Source organism: Zingiber officinale, chromosome 4A, assembly GCF_018446385.1.
Source record: "Zingiber officinale cultivar Zhangliang chromosome 4A, Zo_v1.1, whole genome shotgun sequence".
In the NCBI taxonomy this organism is placed as follows: domain Eukaryota; kingdom Viridiplantae; phylum Streptophyta; class Magnoliopsida; order Zingiberales; family Zingiberaceae; genus Zingiber; species Zingiber officinale.
In genome coordinates, this window is record NC_055992.1 from 98995431 (window position 1) to 99016291 (window position 20861).

The window sequence follows — 20861 nt, forward strand, 5'->3', positions numbered from 1 at the left end:
AGTAAATCGGGAAGTATTTATGAAGTGATATCTAGATGACCAATATTTTTAGGTATGTTTTTCACTTGAGCGAAAATACTTCTGCAATACCCCATAAGTGAAACTCAAATATTAAATTTCTTAGTGATCCCGTTCGAAAGCAGAGAAGATGGTTCACTGGAAAGGTGACTCTGATGTTGACTGTTTGAAGACTTTGATTCAACAAAAAGTGACTCCGCAGTTCTTCGTATCAAAAGGAGTGTTAGTGGTCGGACCAAGGGGTCTCGATGTAGGCTCTCCAACATTTAAATCAGTGATTGAGTCGAATATATGAACAGTAGGATGAACAGTAGCTATGAGTGTATAAAATTACATATTATCACATACATCCATTTGTAGATGAAGACCCCCTTTTATAGTGTTATTATTTGTCTGTGCACGAATATTAAAGTATTTAAAAAACATGATAGACTATAAAGATATTCTAATACTTTTTCTAAAATGGATCCACAATCTCTGTGTTTGGCAGAGGAAGTTTCTACTATACAATTTGCATGCAGAATATTTTCTGTCATGCGTGGCATAAGACGTCAAAAAGAAATATGAGATCGTTGGATTGAGAGGTCGTATGCTTACATGTCAAGCCGATTGAGTTCCTCCTATGACTTGATCGACAATCGCTGATAAGGATTTAGTCGATTGGACTTATAGAGTGTTGTCGACAACTCGTCATTCACTCGACCTATTTGTTTAGCTAAAGGATTTAATCGGACCAGGCATCCATTCTGTTAGATTGGACTATAGATCCAATTGGCTAGACTACTCGACCTAGTTAATTATAATCATGTTATTTTTCAATTGACAAATAAGTCTTTGCTCTAGAGAGTGATGACTCGTCTTGAGTTATTCGTCAATATTTAGAGACTCGACGTCCGATACACCCAATGGTCTGGTCAGATAACCTAATGGGCTCGACGTCCAACCGACCCAAATGGTCCGGTCAAATTACCTCTCGGCCACGATGATTGACCGTGCTGACTTCAAAGATTGACCTTTTCTTGACTTTGACCGTCATGTCAATCAATCCTATTAACTTTTACCTAACTCGAAAACTCCGCATCATCAATTGTATGACTTAGTTATTTATTAGAGGGTCTGACTATTAAACCGTGATCCCACAAAAGTTTTTGTTTAGACTAATGGCTTAACATGAGATGTTTAAATTTTGTAAAACACCAGTAAACCCTTAATCAATCACACATACACACTGTAAGTAATTAATCACTAAAGTATTAATTAATTTGAATATTAATGAAAAATGGCGGGTTCGAATGGATCCGTTCCCGGCAAATTCTTTCATTTTCTATGTACAAATAAATACTCAATACTTTTCTCTGTTCATTCAAAACCCTTCCTCGTCTCGCTTCCTCAAAAAAAAAAAACAGAGAGAGAGGGTTCCAATGGCCGCTGGATTTTTCCATTGCTCGCTGCCAGCCTTGTGGGCCAGAAAGCGCCGGCGAACGGAGCGCCGTCGCTCTTCGCCTCCGCCGTCTCCTGTCCTCAGTCAAGATGAGGAGGACTGCATCCTCGGCCTCCTCAAGCTGTCGCGTTCCCCGCTCGCCCCTCACGGCGGGGTTCAGCAGCCGACAGAGCCAAAGCAACAGCCGGCGCTTCTTACCCGATCGTCGCCTCCGCCGACGATACAGCAGCAAGAGCAGTCTCTGCTCTTGTCCCCGGCGCTGAAACAGCATCGGAAGAAGGAGCCGCTTCCTCCTCCAACGCCTTCGACCGATGATCTGCGCCCCTACAAGTGTTCAGAATGCGGCAGAGGATTCACTTCGTACCAGGCCCTCGGCGGCCACAAAAGCAGCCACCACCGGAAACGCCCAGCGCCTAGCCCCCTGTCGGAAAAGCAGCGGCACGTGAAGGCGAGAAGATCAATAGCGATGCCATCGACTTCACTGGTGGAGTGATCGCCGAAGCAGCAACTAGGCATCGATTTCAACCAGCCGGTGATAGTTGGCCGCCGATGAATCTCCTTCCTCTCTTCTCTGCTTTAATTTCAATTTAGGGCAATGAGTTTGATTCATTAATTTCTTGCTACTACAAAACTAATTGTTGTAGTTTCTGTTAATATTTAAAAATGTTGTACATGATACAAAAACATTTATTCATTTATTTTTGATAATTTCGATGATCTATCTTTTGAAGGGGATAAAAAACATTTGAATGCGTTTCTGATTGATATTTCTATCTGTAATTGTTTAAAATGCGTTGGTTTTGATTTCCTATTATTGATTTCAGCATAGCTTTCACTTAATGCATAGCTAATTTCTATCTACAATTTTTTATAATTTTAAAAATCAAGAGAAGTTTTACTAAATATTAATAAGGGCATTTGAACACCATCATTAATTTGAATGTTAACACACACTCAAATTCATATTTAGTCTTATTGTATATTAAATAAATAAAATAAATTTTAAATGTATACTTGTAATTCCATAATATTATTATTTTAAATATATTTATTACTAAAAAAAATTTATCTTCTCTTACCGGTGTTGTTTATTTAAAAATAAAATTTATTATAGATTTGAAAACAGTACAACCTAGAAAAAAAAATCATAGTTACATAAAATTAAAATAACATATAAATTAAACGTTTGGAAATATATAAAAAACTAATTCCGGCATATTTTAAGAATTCACGAAATTTCTTAAACTAGCCGATTGGAATTTATCGATTTTTTTTATATAAAATTTAATCATTCAAAGACCATTGGATATATATATATATATATATATATATATATATATATATATATATATATATATATATAAATGATCCTGTCCGAATCGCTGAATCAACGAACGCTGGGTACGTGACGCTCTCCAAGCTGCTGACGTAGATCTCCGGCCGGTCGTACGGTGCTCTGGCGAACCTGCACAGAAATCGGGCCAGGAAGGGGTTCCCGGCGACGATTCTCCGACGCTCAAGTCAGGCAAAGCTCGACAACAAAGAAGTAGCTCCAAATATTGTAAAATGCGTACCTCTGGTGAAATGCAAAGCTCCTTATATAGAGCTGGGGAGGAGCTCAGGCACACATACCTAAGCAAACACGTGTCCTCAGCCCATAACCCAGTAAGGGCCTGTCAGCAATTAGCTTACCTGACACCATACTGCTACAGTCCAAGCATGTCTTCGATGGGACAACGGCACCCCTTGTCGTCAGATTTGGAGTATGGCCGGATTATAAAGCATGCCCGCTGTCATAATATGTCCTTTGTCCTTTTCTCCTTACTCCCTGTCGGGCGTCCGACCGGCCAGCACTTGCCTTACGTCCGGTCGACCATATATAGTCATCTACTTGGGAGATACTCGGTGATGTGCTTTGTGGAAACTGTTAGCAATATGTTACCTTATGTCTTCGGCTGAGCGTGCCATCCGCTCAGCCTTACAATCCTGTTCGACGAGCGTCGGAACCCTAACTCCCCGCCGGGTGCCTTTGACTCCGCTGGGACCTCGCTCGGTCGACCGGTCTCCTCTTCTCCGGTCGGCCGACCGATCCCCTCTTCTCCGGTCGGTCGTTCGGCCCTTTGACTTCCACGTGGCATTGACTTCCCTCAACCGAAGTGCCTCTTCTTATCGTCGGATCACTTGCCTCCCCTTCAAGTCTAGTCGAAAGAGGCGATTAGTCCGACTGACTGGACCGTCAGTTGAGCCGAGCGGCGCGCTGCCACAACCATCCGCTCGGAAACCAAGGGTAGCCAAAAGGCCAGTCAACGCCACCGTTACTCAGCATCTTTTCGAATTTTCCGCCAATCTTCATCATTAAGGTCTAGCACGCGCGCATTAAATGTGTTCCAGTGGTTGAATGCCACGTGGCGATGCTGTCGTCATCGTATGGCGGCGGCATGGTGTCCTGATGGATCGAGGTGGTTCGAAATGAACGGCACGATGAGTACTCCGATTCTCGCGACCTGGATCCAACGGTGGAGGCCGCTCGGGCTCTACCCTATAAAAAGCTTCGTTCTCTCTTCGCCGCACTATTGCTCTCGCGTGCCTTCAACTTCTCGCGTTCCAGTTCCCCGGCGATCTCCTTCTTCTGGTTTCGGCAATCTCCGATGCTCTTTTCTTCAATCTTCCTCTTCGTTGCAAGGTTCTCTTTCTTTCCCTCTTTGCTTCCGGTGTTTTCTTTACATTTCCTTCCAAGTTTCCATCTTCGGGACACTGTTCTATTGCCATTTTGCTTTTATCTTCTGCTTCGTCTTTTTTGGTTTCGTCCTCTCGGATAATGGCTAGTTCTTCTCATCCTGAAGACCAATCCCTCGACCCTTGGTACACCACCCTGCAGTCACGATTCGATCGGCGTGACTTTGATATTCTGACCGATAATTTTGAAATCCCCGGTGATTTTGAACTTCTGTTAGCCGGTCCCTCCGCTCGGCCACACAAGCCGCCGCGCAGAGCTTTCTGTGTCTTCCGTGACCAGTTTACTGCCGGTCTGCGTTTCCCTGTACATCACTTCATTGTAGATGTTTGTAACTTTTTTGGTGTTCCGCTCGGCAGTCTAGTACCCAACACCTTTCGCCTTCTCTGTGGTGTTGTTGTTTTGTTCAAGATCCACAACATCCCCCTCCGACCAGAGGTCTTTAATTATTTCTATTACCCCAAGCAGTCCGAGCCGGGCACCTTCATGTTCCAAGCTCGGCCCGGCTTAGTCTTCTTTAATAAACTGCCTTCTTCCAATAAACATTGGAAGGAGTATTTTTTCTATATTCGTATGCCCGATCAGGCCAATTTCCGGACCAAGTGGCAGGTCGACCTACCCCCCACTCCTGAGCTGAAGAAGTTCAAGACCCGACCGGACTACCTCCATGCTGCAAATATGCTAGCCGGTCTGCGGCTTGACATCAATAAGCTTCTGCACGAAGGAGTGATGTACATCTTCGGCCTGAGTCTCATACGGACTCCTCTTCCGAGCAGCTTCGTTAAGAATTTTACTTGGGCATATACTTTGATTGCTAACTGATTTCTCTTCTTTCCTTTGCAGCGGACATCGTCATGGAGTCGGTAATGACCGGCATTTTGAAAAAAAAGGCGGCAGTGCTCGAAGCCGCGGCAGCAAAGGAGATGGAGGCGCTCGACATCCAGCCGGTCGGCTCGCATGAAGGGGAGAGCGGGACTCATGAAGAGTCAGCCGCTCAGGCCTCTCAGCAGAATGTGGCAAGTGGAGCCACCCCCAGCGGAGGACCAACTGTCCAAGAAGAAGGTTCCGCTCGGGAAGAGGGACAACCCGGCTCGAAGAGGCGCCGAGTGGAGACTCCAGTCCGATCGGCTACGTCTGTCGTTCAACCGTCCGCCCGAGCTACTACACGTGCTCGCGGCAAGGCTCCAGAGGTCGAAGCTATTTCGTCTGACCGGACGCCCTCTGAATGGGACGAGCCGGCAGCCCCTATTGAGGCTATTCATGTCAACACCCTTCCGCCTGCTCCTCAACCAGTCCAGCGTTCAACTATCCTATCTCAATTTTCGGCGCCGGCCTCTGATCCTCTTCCGACCGCCGGTCGGATGACCCCCGGTCATGGCCGCACTGTACGGGTCACTCTTCATCTCCCGACTGAAGAGCTGCTGCCAGAGGCCGACCGCCCAACCGCACCCGAGCACACCATCACCTTGAAGGGGCCCCTAGCTGAGATGTGGGCCGACGCTCGGGCGCGCGTCGCGCTGATCCCCCTCCGAAATTTGGCCAATAGCCACATGCAGGAAGCCACGGGGGTAAGTTTGTTTTCTTCGAAGTTTGGTATGCATTATCTCCGCTCGGCCACTAACAACTTCTAATTTTCTCTCGCCAGAGATGGGTGGAGGAGATAGCTGTCTCCAACCGCCTGACGATGGTGGACGAGGAATTAAGACAACTGATGGCGGCTAGCGGTTCGTCCGGCTCTCAAGGCCCTTCGTATGCTGAGCTGCAAAAGGAGCTGAAGAAAGCTCAAGATTTGTTGGCGGCCGAGCAGAAGAAGTCGGCCGATCAGGCCCACGCCTTGGCCGAGTCCGAGCGACAGGTCAAATCGCTCGACACAAAAATAACCCTAGCCACTACTCGCAAAAACACGGCCATCTCCAATCTGGAGAAAAAGAATGTGGAGGCTCGGGGCCTAGAGCAGAAAGTAAAGGGGCTGATGGACCAGCTCGATGGCGAGAAAGCAGGTCGCTCGGCTGAGGCACTGAAGCATATAGACGAGCTGAAAACTCTGCAGGAGTCCTTCGACGTGTCTCAATTGGCCTTCAAAGAATACCAAGAGGCTGAGCCGAGCTGGGTCACCGCCCTGAGACAGAATTACATCCGCTCGCCCGAATTTTCAGAGAAGGTTTGTGAGCGGATGTACACTGCCTTTGACCTCGCCATGACCGCCACCACCGCATATTTGAAGTCCAAGGGGCAACTTCCCGAGTCCTTCGCCATCCCGGCTGCAGATCAAGTGGCGCTTCTTGACAATATCCCCAAGGATCTTTATGATTATTTAGAGTAGAAGCTTAAATGTAATCTAGCCGTTCGGCTATGAACTACCCCCTTTTTGTAATTTGGCTGCTCGGCCTTATTTTCTTTAATGTAATCTCCTTTTGCTTGTTGTTTCTTTGATATGATATCTCGAATCGAAGTTTATCTGTGTGCCGACCGCCCGCCTTTTATCACACTTAGATGCCGATCGTTCGCTAAATATGTAACGTTCCCCTTAGCAGAGATCGTTGGCTAGATACTAATGAAGTACCTTCGGGTATAGAGCCGAGCGGATCGGATACAGGAGCGGTCGAACGATATTGACGCTTTGATAACAGAATTCCTTGGACACTTGCCGTCCTTATTGCCCTCTTATGCTCAGAGGGTTTATAGACGCCGGCTCGTCTCTCGATTTTTAACGTCGGAGCTCGACGGTCTTCCGCTCGGAGGGGTTATAGACGCCGGCTCGTCTCTCGATTTTTAACGTCAGAGCTCGACGGTCTTCCGCTCGGAGAGTTTATAGATGCCGGCTCGTCTCTCGATTTTTAACGTCGGAGCTCGACGATCTTCCGCTCGGAGGGTTTATAGACGCCGGCACGTCTCTCGATTTTTAACGTCGGAGCTCGACTGTCTTCCGCTCGGAGGGTTAATAGACGCCAGCTCGTCTCTCGATTTTTAACGTCGGAGCTCGACGGTCTTCCGCTCGGAGGGTTTATAGACGCCGGCACGTCTCTCGATTTTTAACGTCGGAGCTCGACGGTCTTCCGCTCGGAGGGTTTATAGACGTCGGCTCGTCTCGATTTTAACGTCGAGCTCGACGGTCTTCCGCCGGAGGGTTTATAGACGCCGGCTCGTCTCGATTTTAACGTCGAGCTCGGCGGTCTTCCGCCGGAGAGTTTATAGACGCTCTCTCGATTTTTAACGTCGAGCTCGACGGTCTTCCTTCGGAGGGTTTATAGGCCACTCGTCTCTCGATTTTTAACGTCTTAGCTCGACGGTCTTCCGCTCGGAGGGTTTATAGACGCCGGCTCGTCTCTCGATTTTTAACGTCAGAGCTCGACGGTCTTCCGCTCGGAGAGTTTATAGACGCCGGCTCGTCTCTAGATTTTTAACGTCGGAGCTCGACGATCTTCCGCTCGGAGGGTTTATAGACGCCGGCACGTCTCTCGATTTTTAACGTCGGAGCTCGACTGTCTTCCGCTCGGAGGGTTAATAGACGCCAGCTCGTCTCTCGATTTTTAACGTCGGAGCTCGACGACCTTCAAGGCTAAGTTGAACATTGCCGTTCGGCGAAGCTATTTGTCATCCTTTATCTTTTTGCTGCATGCATTACAAGTACATAGGCGACCACAACGTATGCAAGATTACATCAGCGCACCTCTTACCCAGCTCGGTACGGCTGGAGATGATTCGCGCTCCATGGTCGATCCAGCTGCCGGTCGTTTTCATCCTCCAAATAATAAGCGCCCGAGCGGAGCTTTTCGATGATTTTGAAGGGCCCCGCCCAAGGAGCTTCCAGCTTGCCAACGTCGCCAACCGACTTTACTTTCTTCCAGACAAGGTCACCAACCTGGAACGATCGGGGAATTACGCGCCGGTTGTAATTTTGCTTCATCCATTGTCGGTACGCCATCAGCCGGACGGACGCCTTGGCTCGCTCTTCTTCGACCAGATCCAGCTCCATGTTCCTCCGCTCGGCGTTATCATCATCATAACTCTGGATCCGGACAGACTCTACGCCGACTTCGACATGAATAACTGCTTCGCCGCCATACACCAGATGGAACGGCGTGACGTCCGTGCCCTCCTTCGGGGTCGTTCGGATGGCCTATAGGATGCCTGACACTTCATCCACCCAGCTTCCTCCCAAATGGTCGAGCCGAGTGCGCAAAATGAGAAGAATTTCCCGATTGGCTACTTCAGCTTGACCGTTACTTTGGGGATACGCCACGGACGTGAAGTGTTGCTCGATGCCATAGCTTTTGCACCAATCTTCGAGCAACTTTCCCGCGAATTGCCGCCCATTGTCGGAGATGAGTCGGCGGGGGATGCCGAACCGGCAGATGATATGTTGCCAAATAAACTTCTTGACCATCTGCTCGGTGATCCTGGCCAGTGGCTCGGCTTCCACCCATTTGGAAAAATAATCGACAGCCACTAGTAGAAATTTCCTCTGCCCGGTCGCCATAGGAAACGGACCCACGATATCCATTCCCCATTGGTTGAACGGACATGACACGGTAGTTGCCTTCATTTCCTCCGCCGGTCGGTGGGAGAAGTTATGGTACTTCTGGCAAGAAAGGCACGTCGTCATGGTCTGAGCGGCGTCTGCTTGCAGGGTTGGCCAAAAGTATCCGGCCAGCAGGATCTTCTTAGCCAGCGATCGTCCGCCCGGATGCCCTCCGCACGATCCTTGATGCACTTCTTGGAGGATGTACGCCGCGTCTTCTGAGCTTACGCATTTCAACAGCGGGCGGGAGAAGACCTTCTTGTAGAGCTGGTCTCCAATAAGCGTGAACCGACCGGCTCTCCTTCTTAATTGCTGGGCTGCTTCCCGATCGGATGGTGTTGCCCCCGATCGAAGAAACTCCATGATGGTTGTTCTCCAGTCGCTCGGAAACTCGAGGCCTTCCATCCGATCGACGTGTGCCACCAAAGATACTTGCTCAATAGGCTGCTGTATGACGACCTGCGTTATTGAACTTGCGAGTTTGGCTAACTCATCTGCAGCCTGGTTTTCCGCTCGGGGTTCAAATATGTCTTCAAATCTTCGAACGCCCGATCACATTCTTCGTCCCAGTGAAATTTAGTGGCTTTGCGCAAGATTTTGAAAAAAGGTAAGGCCCGGTCGGTAGTCTTGGAGATGAATCTGGACAGAGCAGTTATCCGACCGGTCAAGCGCTGCACTTCCCTCAGATTTCTTGGGGGCGGCATATCTTGTAGGGCTTTCACTTTGCTGGGATTTGCCTCGATGCCCCGCTCGGTCACTATGTAGCCCAAGAAACGCCCGCCCTTGGCTCCGAACAGACATTTCTGGGGGTTGAGCTTAACTCCATACATCCTCAGTGTTCTGAAAGTCTCTTCCATGTCTCCAAAGAGATCGACCGCTCGGACGGACTTGATGAGAATGTCGTCCACGTATACTTCCAGATTTCGCCCGATCTACTCTTTGAACACTTTGTTCATCAATCGCTGATAAGTGGCTCCCGCGTTCTTTAGTCCGAACGACATCACATTATAGCAATAGGTGTCGTTGGCTGTAACGAAGCTGACTTTTTCTTGGTCTTCTCGGGCGAGCGGCACTTGATGATAGCCTTGATATGCGTCGAGCATGCATATCAACTTGCAGTCGGCCGTAGAATCCACCAGCTGATCGATCCGGGGCAGAGGATAAAAATCTTTCGGGCACGCCTTGTTAAGGTCCCGGAAATCGATGCACACTCTCCATTTATTGCCTGGCTTGGAGACTAGTACCACGTTCGCCAGCCAGCTAGGGAACTGGACCTCGCGTATGTGGCCGGCCTCCAAGAGTTTCTCGACCTCCGTCCGGATGATTGCATTCTGTTCGGCCCTGAAGTCCCTCTTTCTCTGCTTCACCGGCCGAGCGTCCGGTCGGACGTGGAGCTCATGCTGCGCTATACTCAGTGAAATTCCGGGCACCTCATGCGTCGACCAGACGAAGACATCACGGTTTCTCTGGAGGCATTTGATCACTTCCTCTTTCTGGTTGGCCTCCAGATCGGCCGCAATGAACGTTGTGGCCTCCGATCGGGTCGGGTGAATCTGCACTTCCTCTTTTTCTTCATAAACCAAAGAGGGAGGTTTTTCAGTTATAGCGTTCACCTCAATCCGGGGCGTTTTCCGAGCGGCATTGGATTCTGCTCGGACCATCTCAACGTAGCATCACCGAGCCGCTAGTTGATCTCCTCGTACTTCTCCTACCTTGTCTTCTACTGAGAACTAGATTTTCTGGTGGAAGGTGGAGACGGTCGCTCGGAACTCACTTAGAGCCGGTCGTCCCAATATGACATTGTACGCCGACGGAGAGAGTCCACTATGACGAGGTTTGCAGTCCGCGTCCTTCTGAGCGGCTCCTCTCCCAGCGATATGGCCAGCCGGATCTGTCCGACCGGCTGAACTTCATTGCCCGTAAACCCGTAAAGGGGGGTTGTCATGGGCAGCAGCTCGGCTCGGTCAATTTATAGTTGATCGAAGGCCATTTTGAACATGATTTTGACCGAGCTTCCTGTGTCAATAAAAATGCGGTGTATTGTGTAATTGGCTATTACCGCTTTGATGAGAAGAGCGTCGTCATGGGGGACTTCAACTCCTTCCAAGTCCCTGGGCCCGAAACTAATTTCGGGTCCGCTTGCCCGTTCCTGGCTACAGCCGACCGCATGGATCTGGAGCTGCCGGACGCTCGCCTTCCTTGCTCGGTTAGAGTCGCCTCCGGTCGGCCCGCCAGCAATAATGTTGATCTCGCCTCGGGAAGTATTACTTCTATTTTCTTCTTCCCGAGCGGACGGTCGGGGCCGTTCCCTAAACATCCGGAGATTCTCCCGCCTCGGAGAGCGATGCTGCTCGGGAGTCTGTTGTTGTCGCCTGTCAGCTATCGTCCGATCGGCTTCACGAGGCCTCTGTCGCCTGTCGGCTGATGGCGATCGACGACCGCCACTACTAGGAACGGGGTGGGCGATTAGAGGAAGACTCCGGCAATCCCTGGTATTATGTGTGTCCGTCCGGTGGAAGGAGCAGAACATTGGGGTCCATTTCTTCTTTGGCTTGGGCCGCGCGGCAGCTACCTCTTGCACGTGGGACCTAGCATGGGGGGAGCGGATTGCTTCGACCCTCGGTCCTCTGGGTGGCTGATGAGCAGCGTGCGGCTTTCGCTCGGCAGGAGGAGCCCGCTCGGTTGGAGTTTCTTTTTTCCGGGCCGCTTGGGCTTCCTCCACGTTGATGTATTCGTTGGCCCGGTGTAGCATGTGGTCGTAGTCTCGGGGCGGCTTCCGAATAGTGATCGGAAGAAATCCCCATCCACGAGGCCTTGTGTGAAGGCATTCATCATGGTCTCCGAGGTGGCCATTGGAATATCCATGACCACTCTGTTGAACCGCTGGATGTAGGCTCGGAGCGATTCGCGGGTTTCCTATTTGATGGCAAACAGACTAACACTGGTTTTTTGATAGCGCCGACTGCTTGCGAAGTGGTGGAGGAAGGCCGTTCGGAAGTCTTTGAAACTTGAGATAGATCCGTCCGGCAATCTCCGAAACCACCGTTGGGCCGATCCCGAGAGGGTGGTAAGAAAAACTCGACACTTCACTCCATTTGTGTACTGATGAAGAGTGGCCGTGTTATCGAACTTACCCAAATGATCATCCGGATCGGTGGTTCCGTTGTACTCACCGATCACTAGAGGCACATAATGCTTAGGCAGGGGGTCTCGTAGAATAGCCTCTGAAAATTGACGGTTGATCCGCTCGGGAGAGGCGTCCGCTCGGGGGGCTTTCCCTTTTTTGTTATCTCGTCTTGGCATTTCATCCGAAGAAGATTCTTGATCACGATTAGTTGCTGCGGCTTCAGGAGGAGTGTGGAATAGGGCCCGATGGAATGCAACTGTGGCTTGCGGTGCTTCCGCTCGGCTGCCTGATGCTGACGTCGCTTGCTGCTCCGCCCGCTCGGCTTGTGACTTTTGTCTCTGTTCCATAAGCTTGGTGGCTCTTGTCTCGATCAAAGCATCGAGCTCCTTTGTGGAGAGCATCACCGAGTGCTGTCGTCCAGCTTCGTCCATTGCTTCCGATCGGATGCAGGAGCGTTCCCACATACGACGCCAAATTTATCCTGTCCGAATCGCTGAATCAACGAACGCTGGGCACGTGGCGCTCTCCAAGCTGCTGACGTAGATTCCAGCCGATCGTACGGTGCTCCGGCGAACCTGCACAGAAATCGGGCCGGGAAGGGGTTCCCGGCGACGATCCTCCGACGCTCAAGTCAGGCAAAGCTCGACAACAAAGAAGTGGCTCCAAATATTGTAGAATGCGTACCTCTGGTGAAATGCAAAGCTCCATATATAGAGCTGGGGAGGAGCTCAGACACACATACCTAGGCAAACACGTGTCCTCAGTCCATACCCCAGTAAGGGCCTGTCAGCAAGCTTACCTGATACCATACTGCTACAGTCCAAGCTTGTCTTCGATGGGACAGCGGCACCCCTTGTCGTCAGATTTGGAGTATGGCCGGATTATAAAGCATGTCCGCTGTCAGAATATGTCCTTTGTCCTTTTCTCCTTACTCCCTGTCGGGCGTCCGACCGGCCAGCACTTGCCTTACGTCTGGCCGGCCATATATAGTGATCTACTTGGGAGATACTCGGTGATGTGCTTTGTGGAGACTGTTAGCAGTATGCTACCTTATGTCTTCGGCTGAGCGTGCCATCCGCTCAGTCTTACAATCCTGTTCGACGAGCATCGGAACCCTAACTCCCCGCCGGGTGCCTTTGACTCCGCTGGGACCTCGCTCAGCCGACCGGTCTCCTCTTCTCCGGTCGGCTGACCAATCCTCTCTTCTCCGGTCGGTCGTTCGGCCCTTTGACTTCTACGTGACGTTGACTTCCTTCAGCCGGGGGGGCTCTTCTTATCGCCGGATCAATATATATAAAATTTGATGAGACGGTTGAGAATTTTTGATTTTTCTATAAAATGTTTTTTTAATTGAATATTGTTAATATATAGATGCTATAACATTCACATATTGATTATAAATACTAACTAAATATTATAACACTCATATAGATGCTCTCTGTTTTTTCTTTTTCTTTTTTAAAACCAAAACATTCGCCCAAATAATGCTGTGTGTGGTGATTAATTCCCAAATTAACATCAAAGTTTACTTCTTATAACATTGAATAATATTTTTTTTTTCTCACTGCCCGTTCTCACCTTCAATAATCAAGTTAATATGGAAGTAAAACTGAATAATAACTAAAAAATTAAAATTAAAAATCTACTAAGGGAGAGATTAGTCGTGAACTCGAGGCCGTTACAAGAGTATCAATTTAGATATGTCGAATGAGGTCGGATTCAGATTTAATTGAGATTTTTTTTTTAATCTCAACCGGAAACTCAAATTCAATTCAAAATCTTTAAACTTGAATCTAAACACGATCCTAATAATCTGAAAAACTAATTCAAAAGATTGATATCATTATATATAAAATTATCTTAATTTTTAAAATAAAATTTTATTTAACCTAAAAAAAAATACCCACTAAATAATGAAATCCTAAATTCAGGTCAAATGGGATCGATCCATATTCGACCCAAAATATTTCAATCCAAAATTTCTCCCATCCAAACTCGACCTAAATTTAAAAATTTTCAATTCAAACCTATGTTTTTTTTATCGATTCATATCGAATCATCGGACCGAATTTATTTTTTGACTCCCTTAATTTACAACCAGACCGGTGTGGTTCCCATCAGACGCGGCATCTGGTTTTCCTTTGGATTCTCGAGCTAACCATATCGGCCGAACCGGACAATCCGGTTCGATCGGAACCGATCCAAAGTCGAGCACGGTGGATAGCGGTGGAGCGCAGTAGGTGGGAGCTGGAGGCTGGAGAGGACATGCAACTGCGCCGTCAAAACTCAAAAGTCACCGCAAGCAAAGGTAGAGCATGAGCATGACCCACTGACGACTCGCATCTCCAACTGTCCACCGCACGCAACTACAATTTACGCCTGTGGTCCTCCTAATTAATCAATCACTAACAAAGTACGCTTTGTTCTTCTTTTTTATCTGTATGCTTCCAGCTTAAGCTAATCGTCCTAAATTTATGCTCCATCTCATCGACAAAATAGCTGGTTACTTCTTGGAAATGGCGTCCCCTTTTTGATGATCTCTTGGAGGAATATGATTACATTTTTCTGTTTTTTTGAGAGAACGAAGAACATAATTGAAGTGCTGAGAATTTGAGAAAAAGATTGTGTTTTTACTACTAGTGTCAAGAGGGGAATTATGTGTCTGTTCTACAGTTTGATTCATAGATTCTCCGGCAAATGGATCGTTTCTGTTTTCTGGAATTTCCGATTGAATTGAATCGAAGGAGTGTGGGTCTGAAGCAATGAGATCGGCTTTTGCTGTCGCTGCGGCAGATTCATCCTCGTTGGATCTCACTGTGATCCAATAGCCATCGGTTTCCCAATTGATCGCCTGAGAGACGCTGCCGGCGAGTCGCCGGAGCCTCTCCCTCGAGCTGTCGGAGTGGTTCTCTTCTTCTTCTTCTTCTTCTTCTTCTTCTTCTTCTTGGGAGTCCCACATTCCCTGCTCCAGCGTGCTCTTCGGGGAGACCCAAACTTGGTCGGCTGGAGGGGAGGTGTTTTCCGGCGAGCAAGTCGTCTTGGAGACGAACGGGTGCCGCAGCAGCGTCTCCGCCGTCCACCGCTCACGCGCGTCCCTCCTCAAACACTTCGCCACGAAGTCCCTGGCCTCCGGCGACAACCATCCGGGCCACTCGGGGACGTCCGCCGTGAACCCGGCGCGGTGCAGGGCCGCGACCGGGTCGGTGATGTCGGGCCACGGCGGCTGCCCTGTGGCCATCTCGACCACCGTACACCCGAGCGCCCACACGTCGGCCGGCGCTCCCTGCTCCTCGCCGCGCGCGGCCTCCGGCGCCATGTACATCGGCGTCCCTGCCACCGACGGCGCCGCCCCAGAAGTCCGCCGCGCGCACCCGAAGTCCGCCAGCTTCGCGCCTCCTCCGGGCCAGAGCAGGACGTTCCGGGTTTTGACGTCGCAGTGAGCGACGCCGGCAGCGTGGAGGTGAGCGAGGCCGTGTAGGAGGTCTCCGGCGTAGGAGCGAATCTCCGCCTCCTTGATTCTGCCGCCGCGCGCCGCTATGCGGTCGTAGAGCGAGCCTAGAGGGGCGTACTCGAGGAAGAGGTTGTAGACTCCGGCGGCGACGTCGGAGCCAAGGCAGGAGACGACGTTAGGGTGGCGGCGGAGCGATGAGAGAATTGCCTGCTCTCGTTGCAGGGGGGCGGAGAAGCAGAGGTCGGCGGACTTGACGGCGAAGACGAGGCCGGAGGGGGACGCTACCGCGGCGGAGACAGTGGCGGTAGAACCGCGGCCGATGGTCGGGCCTCGACGCCACTCTCCGATGGCCATCGGAATCGAATACGGAATTAGGTGAAGCTCTACTGGATCTCGACTGAGAAGAGAACAAAGGACATTATATACAAGTGAGAGTTGACTTTCAGGGATCCTTGGTACTTGCGTTCGGCGGAGCGGTGGAAGCACAGGTCAACCTCGATCACATGTGGAGACCTCGACGAGGGTTGACAGCGAAGACAAATCGTTGTCTCGAGGCCGGACACGGCACAGCTTCTTCAACCAGTTGCGATTGTCCGCGTTCGACAAATCCAAAAAAATCTTCACAGGTGGAGCAGTTGACTCCGCATTGACTTGGAATAGGAAGTCAGAACAGTCTAACTTTGTGATTCAGAAAAATACGGTAAAAGGTTTAAATTTGGAATAGTCTAAAGATTAATTGATTTAACTTTTATAAAGTTTACATAATCTTAGTTAAATACATAATTAAGTTGTGGATAAGTGAGTCGTGGAGGGTATGGAAAGAGAATATTAGGTGAGTAGGCAACGGTTGCACCAAACGCAGGCGGGAGATGACTTTGGGTGAACAATCCAACAGTTGACTTGACGCCTAAAATGATTTGGTTTGACTTTATATCTTCGATTTTTTCCATTTTCAACGCAATCTAATCTAACAAAACGAGGCCTTTGCCAAACACTTGTGGGAAGGTAATTAGGCGGGTTTACTGGGATGGAATTCTATGAAGAGGGAATATCTTCTTTTTTTAATGATATATTATAATATTTGGGTGGATAATTAGTCCAATTTTATTCTCCTTATTTTATGATTTATTATAATACTTTTCAAAATAAATTTAAGGCGTAAACTATTATAGTCTTTGGCTGGGCCGAACACGCCCCAGGTGCGTGGGCCACTGATCGTGTCCGTGTCTGGACCGGCCCGGCCCAGTTAAGTCGCGGGGTGACGGATCGGACTCGACTACGCTATCGCGGACGGGTGGCGTTCGGGGAGATCGAGATGAGATGAGCTTGCGATGTGGAGTCGTCCTCCGCCCGTGGTCCGTCCATGGCTCCCCAGTGATCCCTTGCCGGACGGGTTTTCCCTCCGTGGTGGCCTTCAACCATACGCGGCACCGCCTCGTGGGTTCCGACCAGCTGCGGATTCAGCTGGACCAACTGCGCGTCGAGGCCGAGATCACCCGCTCAAAAGGTGCTCTCGTTTCCTTTCCCTTGCTTTGTTCGGTAGGACAAGATGGCGCAAGGGTTTTATTATGCTTAGGAATGTTCTTTTCTTTATGGTCTCACGAAAGCTCGATGAGCATTCTTATACTTGATCCGTTTGGGCTGAGGGAGCTGTTTTGATCTTGTGGCATGTTGGTTTTGGCGGAAGAAAAATAGAAGAATTGTGGTTTTGTGGTGAACTATAGAATGGCAATGAAGAACATATAAAAGATTGAAATCTTTGGATATAAAGAAACATTGCAAAGAGCAACCCGCTTCTGAGGTATAGGGGTTTGTGAATAGGCGATTTTTTTTAAAAAAAAATATCTCAAATATAGGAAATCAATAAAAAAAATATTAGAATTTTGGTCCATTTTAAGCCACAAATTCTAGAAGGTTAAGACTAAAAAAAAATGTTGAACCGTCACATTAGCAACCCCCTACAACGACCCCACGTCGTATGGAGGGAGGTTCAACAGGAGCACAGGTGGCAAGCGCATGGCAGGACCTCTCCAGGCAATGAAACCCCTGGGATTGACCCCTGCCCGATTCAGACTGAATACCATGCGCTTACCATCTGTGCCAAGCCTGGGGGCTAGAAGTTTAAAACTTAAGAATCAATCAAACGTGGTTTTCTAAATAGAATTATTGTATTAGTACTTAGACTATTTGACCGTTTTGGGCTGTAAACCATTTGTTAGATTACCATTTATAAAATCAAGAGGACCTAACATCGGCAGTGTTCATGTTAGACCAAGCTACTTGAGCTCCACCATAAGGTTCTCGTCAATTTTTTTTTGGTTGACACCATGTATCTAGTTTAGACTAATCTCGGGGGTGACCGGTCCGACCCCACAGAAGTTTCCCACCAGCCACCAGGGTATATTGAGAAGCGCTCACAGCAGGCAGCCCATCAGTCTAATGTTCTTAGGTCAACCGCCATTAAGGGAAATTCATCCAAGGGTATATCACTATTGAGATCTAAGATCATTTAAATCATCGTTAATTATGTTAAAAAAAAAATCTTCTTTTTTCCCCTCTATCCTCACATTTTGCTGCTAATCAATTCAGCTTTTCATATTTTATTGTTGTTGATTTTAACTTTCCATAAGCCTCACACATCTCTCTTAGCATTCTCAACATTGAAATCATATAGAAAGAGTAAGTTGGGTATCAAGAAAAATCATGTAACAATACAAAATTAGATTATAAAATAATAAATTTTGCAATTGCCTCAATGCGATTTAATCATCATTAAGACCTTTATGCATTGACCCATAACTCATGGACTACCGGAACTTGTGGTTGATATCGAATAATTTATTTTTATTCTTTTCTAAAGATGACTACTATAACCTGATAATTTTATAGTTCCATTTATAGCATAATATCATGCTTTTTTTTAATTACCCCTCATTTCTATTACCTTAACCTCAAGTTTGAACATCTTGATTCCATTCTTTCCTTGGTAGACATTACTTTACAATGTCAGAAGATGAGAATTCTAATGCAGACCTCAAATAGTTGCTTAATTCACTGATTGTTTTACGTTATGTGGTAGTCTTCTCAGTATTCATTAACTTACCCTGTTTTGAACTGGAGCAAGCAATAGTCATTTCTTGTATATGTGGTTTATTGTCATTCTAAAATATCACGTATTTCGCCAGCAAATAATGCACGATTGAGGCTTATGCGTCTTACAGAGGCAGCTGAAAATCTCCAAAAAACAGCTGCTAAAAGCATCCAAGTCGGTAAGGAAAATGAAGCAAGGGAATTGCTAATACAAAAGAAGAAGTTGTTGCAAGCATTGGAGAAATCAAAGAATCGAATTGAGGTGCTTGACAAACTTTCAGCAAAGGTTACTGAGGTGGAAAATCAAATATCTATTTCTGCAGGCTAATTGAGTATATTCACCTCATTATTGATTACTTATCTTACTCTGCTAAGTGCTAAGATCTATAGATCTGTGACTGTTATATTTATTTTTGAAGTTTTCTCCATTAACCAGTTTAAGTAACCTTGAGCTCTAGCAACAATATCAATTCTAGAAAAGTAGATATTCCAAGAGAGATCCAGGAATTTAACAATATCTAACCAAGCAACATTTTCAAAATTGGGCAAGTGGGTGAACCACTGGCCTAACTGATCACTAGTTCTTCCAGTTCAACCAAGCTAAAATTAGGTTCAACTAGAATTTCTCCATCACTCGAACCAGATCAGGTTGGCTTTCCTTTCCCTGGTTCATTGTGAATAATCCTACTAGGCTGGAAGATGCATAATTGCAACATTTAGCCTAGTTTTTTTATTGGAGAGTTACTGTTTATTGTTTTGCATCTTCTCTCTTTGTTCACTTCATAGTATAGCCTGTGTTTTAGGAATAGGTGAAAATGAGAAAGAAACAATGATTTTTAGAAAAGGTGGATAGAGAGAAGCTATAAAGTGAGTCTCTCACGTGGAAATGTGGTTTCCTTAGAAGGGAAAAAAATATGTAAACTTTCTGTCTCATTGTTTCCTTGAAGGGAAGGGAAGAGAAAGAAAGAAGAATAAAATTAAATTTAGTATGTTTTTTAAAAAAATATAGAAAATTGACATATAAATTGAGTCAATGATTTCGTTTTCTAAAACAACTAGCTGTTGCCAGTTGAGTAGTTTGCTGTTCAATTTGGGCAAAAGAAAATGGGAGAAATTGGAGAAAAATTATCTATCGCACTCCAACGCTTTCTTTCTGTCCAAAACAACAGGGAAACTCTTTTCTATCCATTTTCATACGTTCTATTTCTTTCCCCTTCTTTTTCCCACAAGTAAAGACAGTCATAGTGTTCAAGAATGATAAATTTCTGTCAAATGTGACTTGAAGGGCCATTTTCACTTGAAGAAAAAAGAATATTGCCAAGTAATTTTTTTTTTAACTACAATTATCTACCAGTTGAATTGGCTTTTGTAGGATTAAGATTCAGATTTTCCAAGAAAAAGTAGCTATTAATATATGGAAACAAAATTGAGAGGGTGGCAAAGTAATGTGTGGTGAATCCTTTTGAGTATTATTCTTTTTTGTATATTCTCCATTATATATATCTACAATCTTGGATCCGTGTGGTGACTTTCTGATGATGTTAATATCCTCAATGAAAAGCTTACTCTTCTTATTATAGACATAATATTTTTTTAGAAACTAGTATGTCATTAAAATATTATTAGTGTTTTGTGTTTATCTTAGGTTCATTATTTATGGAGTTAACTTATTGCTAAAGGAATTGTTCCATAAGTTGTTAATGACATATAATTTCACAAGGTAAAGGTTCTCTATATGGTGGATTTATTTGAAACAGTGACTGCTTTCAGGCGATTTCTCTAAAGGAAACACAACTAATTGGACAAGTTGCCATTCCACCTGTAGATAACCAGTTGGACTCTCACCAACAAATTCATTTCATCAGCCCAAATGAAGAAACTTATGAAAAATCCAGTTCAGGAAGTTCAGAGACCTTGCTCAAGCATATGTTTGAACAAATTGATCTGAAACTTTGTTCGGTAGAAGCTGACATAGATAATTTCTTAAGCGCCCAAACAGAAGAAAGCAAAGAAGTGCAGGTGAATGCAAAACTAGAGTTATGTGAGATTCTGAAGGATGTACTCCGCATCAGAGAAAAGTAAGTTCAGTTGGCTTACCCTATTTTGCGATAAGAATCTGAAGGGTTATAGTGTTGTTCTCTATTGTCATTTATAAAGATGGAAATAATGGTTTATGCAGTAAAATCTACATTTATGAAATTGATAATGTTTCAGTGGTATGTAAAAAGCAAAAAGTCCACCAATCTTCTGATTGATTAAAATAACAATATGTGCTAGAATATTTTGACTTTCATAACTATAAGATCGAGAGAACTTCTAGGCATTGCAAAGCCCATCTTTTATTGTTGCATTGTACCTCAGACCTGGCTCTTTTTGGTACAGAATTGCTAGCATGATGGAGATCAACACAGATGATATATGAGCTCTGAGCTCTCAGTTGTTGCCAGCTGATATAAGCTGGGAAATGTTGATGGTACG

General features: G+C 46.7%; 4 protein-coding genes across 7 annotated transcripts in view; 3 read left to right on the forward strand and 1 right to left on the reverse strand.

The window, feature by feature from the left end:
* Window positions 1-1439: 1439 nt before the first annotated feature.
* On the forward strand, window positions 1440-1952 carry LOC121972543. Its single transcript, XM_042524198.1, has one exon. The coding sequence runs from the start codon at window positions 1440-1442 to the stop codon at window positions 1950-1952; it is 513 nt and encodes a 170-aa protein (XP_042380132.1).
* Window positions 1953-14249: 12297 nt separating this feature from the next.
* On the reverse strand, window positions 14250-15697 carry LOC121973483 (mitogen-activated protein kinase kinase kinase 18-like). The gene has a single exon (XM_042524903.1). It carries the CDS (start codon window positions 15645-15647, stop codon window positions 14346-14348), a length of 1302 nt encoding a protein of 433 aa, XP_042380837.1. The 5' UTR covers window positions 15648-15697; the 3' UTR covers window positions 14250-14345.
* Window positions 15698-16559: 862 nt separating this feature from the next.
* Window positions 16560-20861, forward strand: part of LOC121970315 (putative D-cysteine desulfhydrase 2, mitochondrial) — a 32261-nt gene continuing 27959 nt past the window's right edge. For 2 of the 4 annotated variants that reach the window (XM_042520936.1, XM_042520935.1), the window contains exons 1-4: window positions 16560-16800; window positions 18479-18678; window positions 20154-20461; window positions 20766-20856. The gene's annotated coding sequence lies outside the window, so the exon portion shown is untranslated. The remainder of the gene's footprint in view (window positions 16801-18478; window positions 18679-20153; window positions 20462-20765; window positions 20857-20861) is intronic. The other 2 variants (XM_042520934.1, XM_042520933.1) reach the window with 2 other exon arrangements.
* On the forward strand, window positions 16614-20465 carry LOC121972544. The gene is made up of 3 exons (XM_042524199.1): window positions 16614-16800; window positions 18479-18669; window positions 20154-20465. Exons 1-3 carry the CDS (start codon window positions 16614-16616, stop codon window positions 20463-20465), a joined length of 690 nt encoding a protein of 229 aa, XP_042380133.1.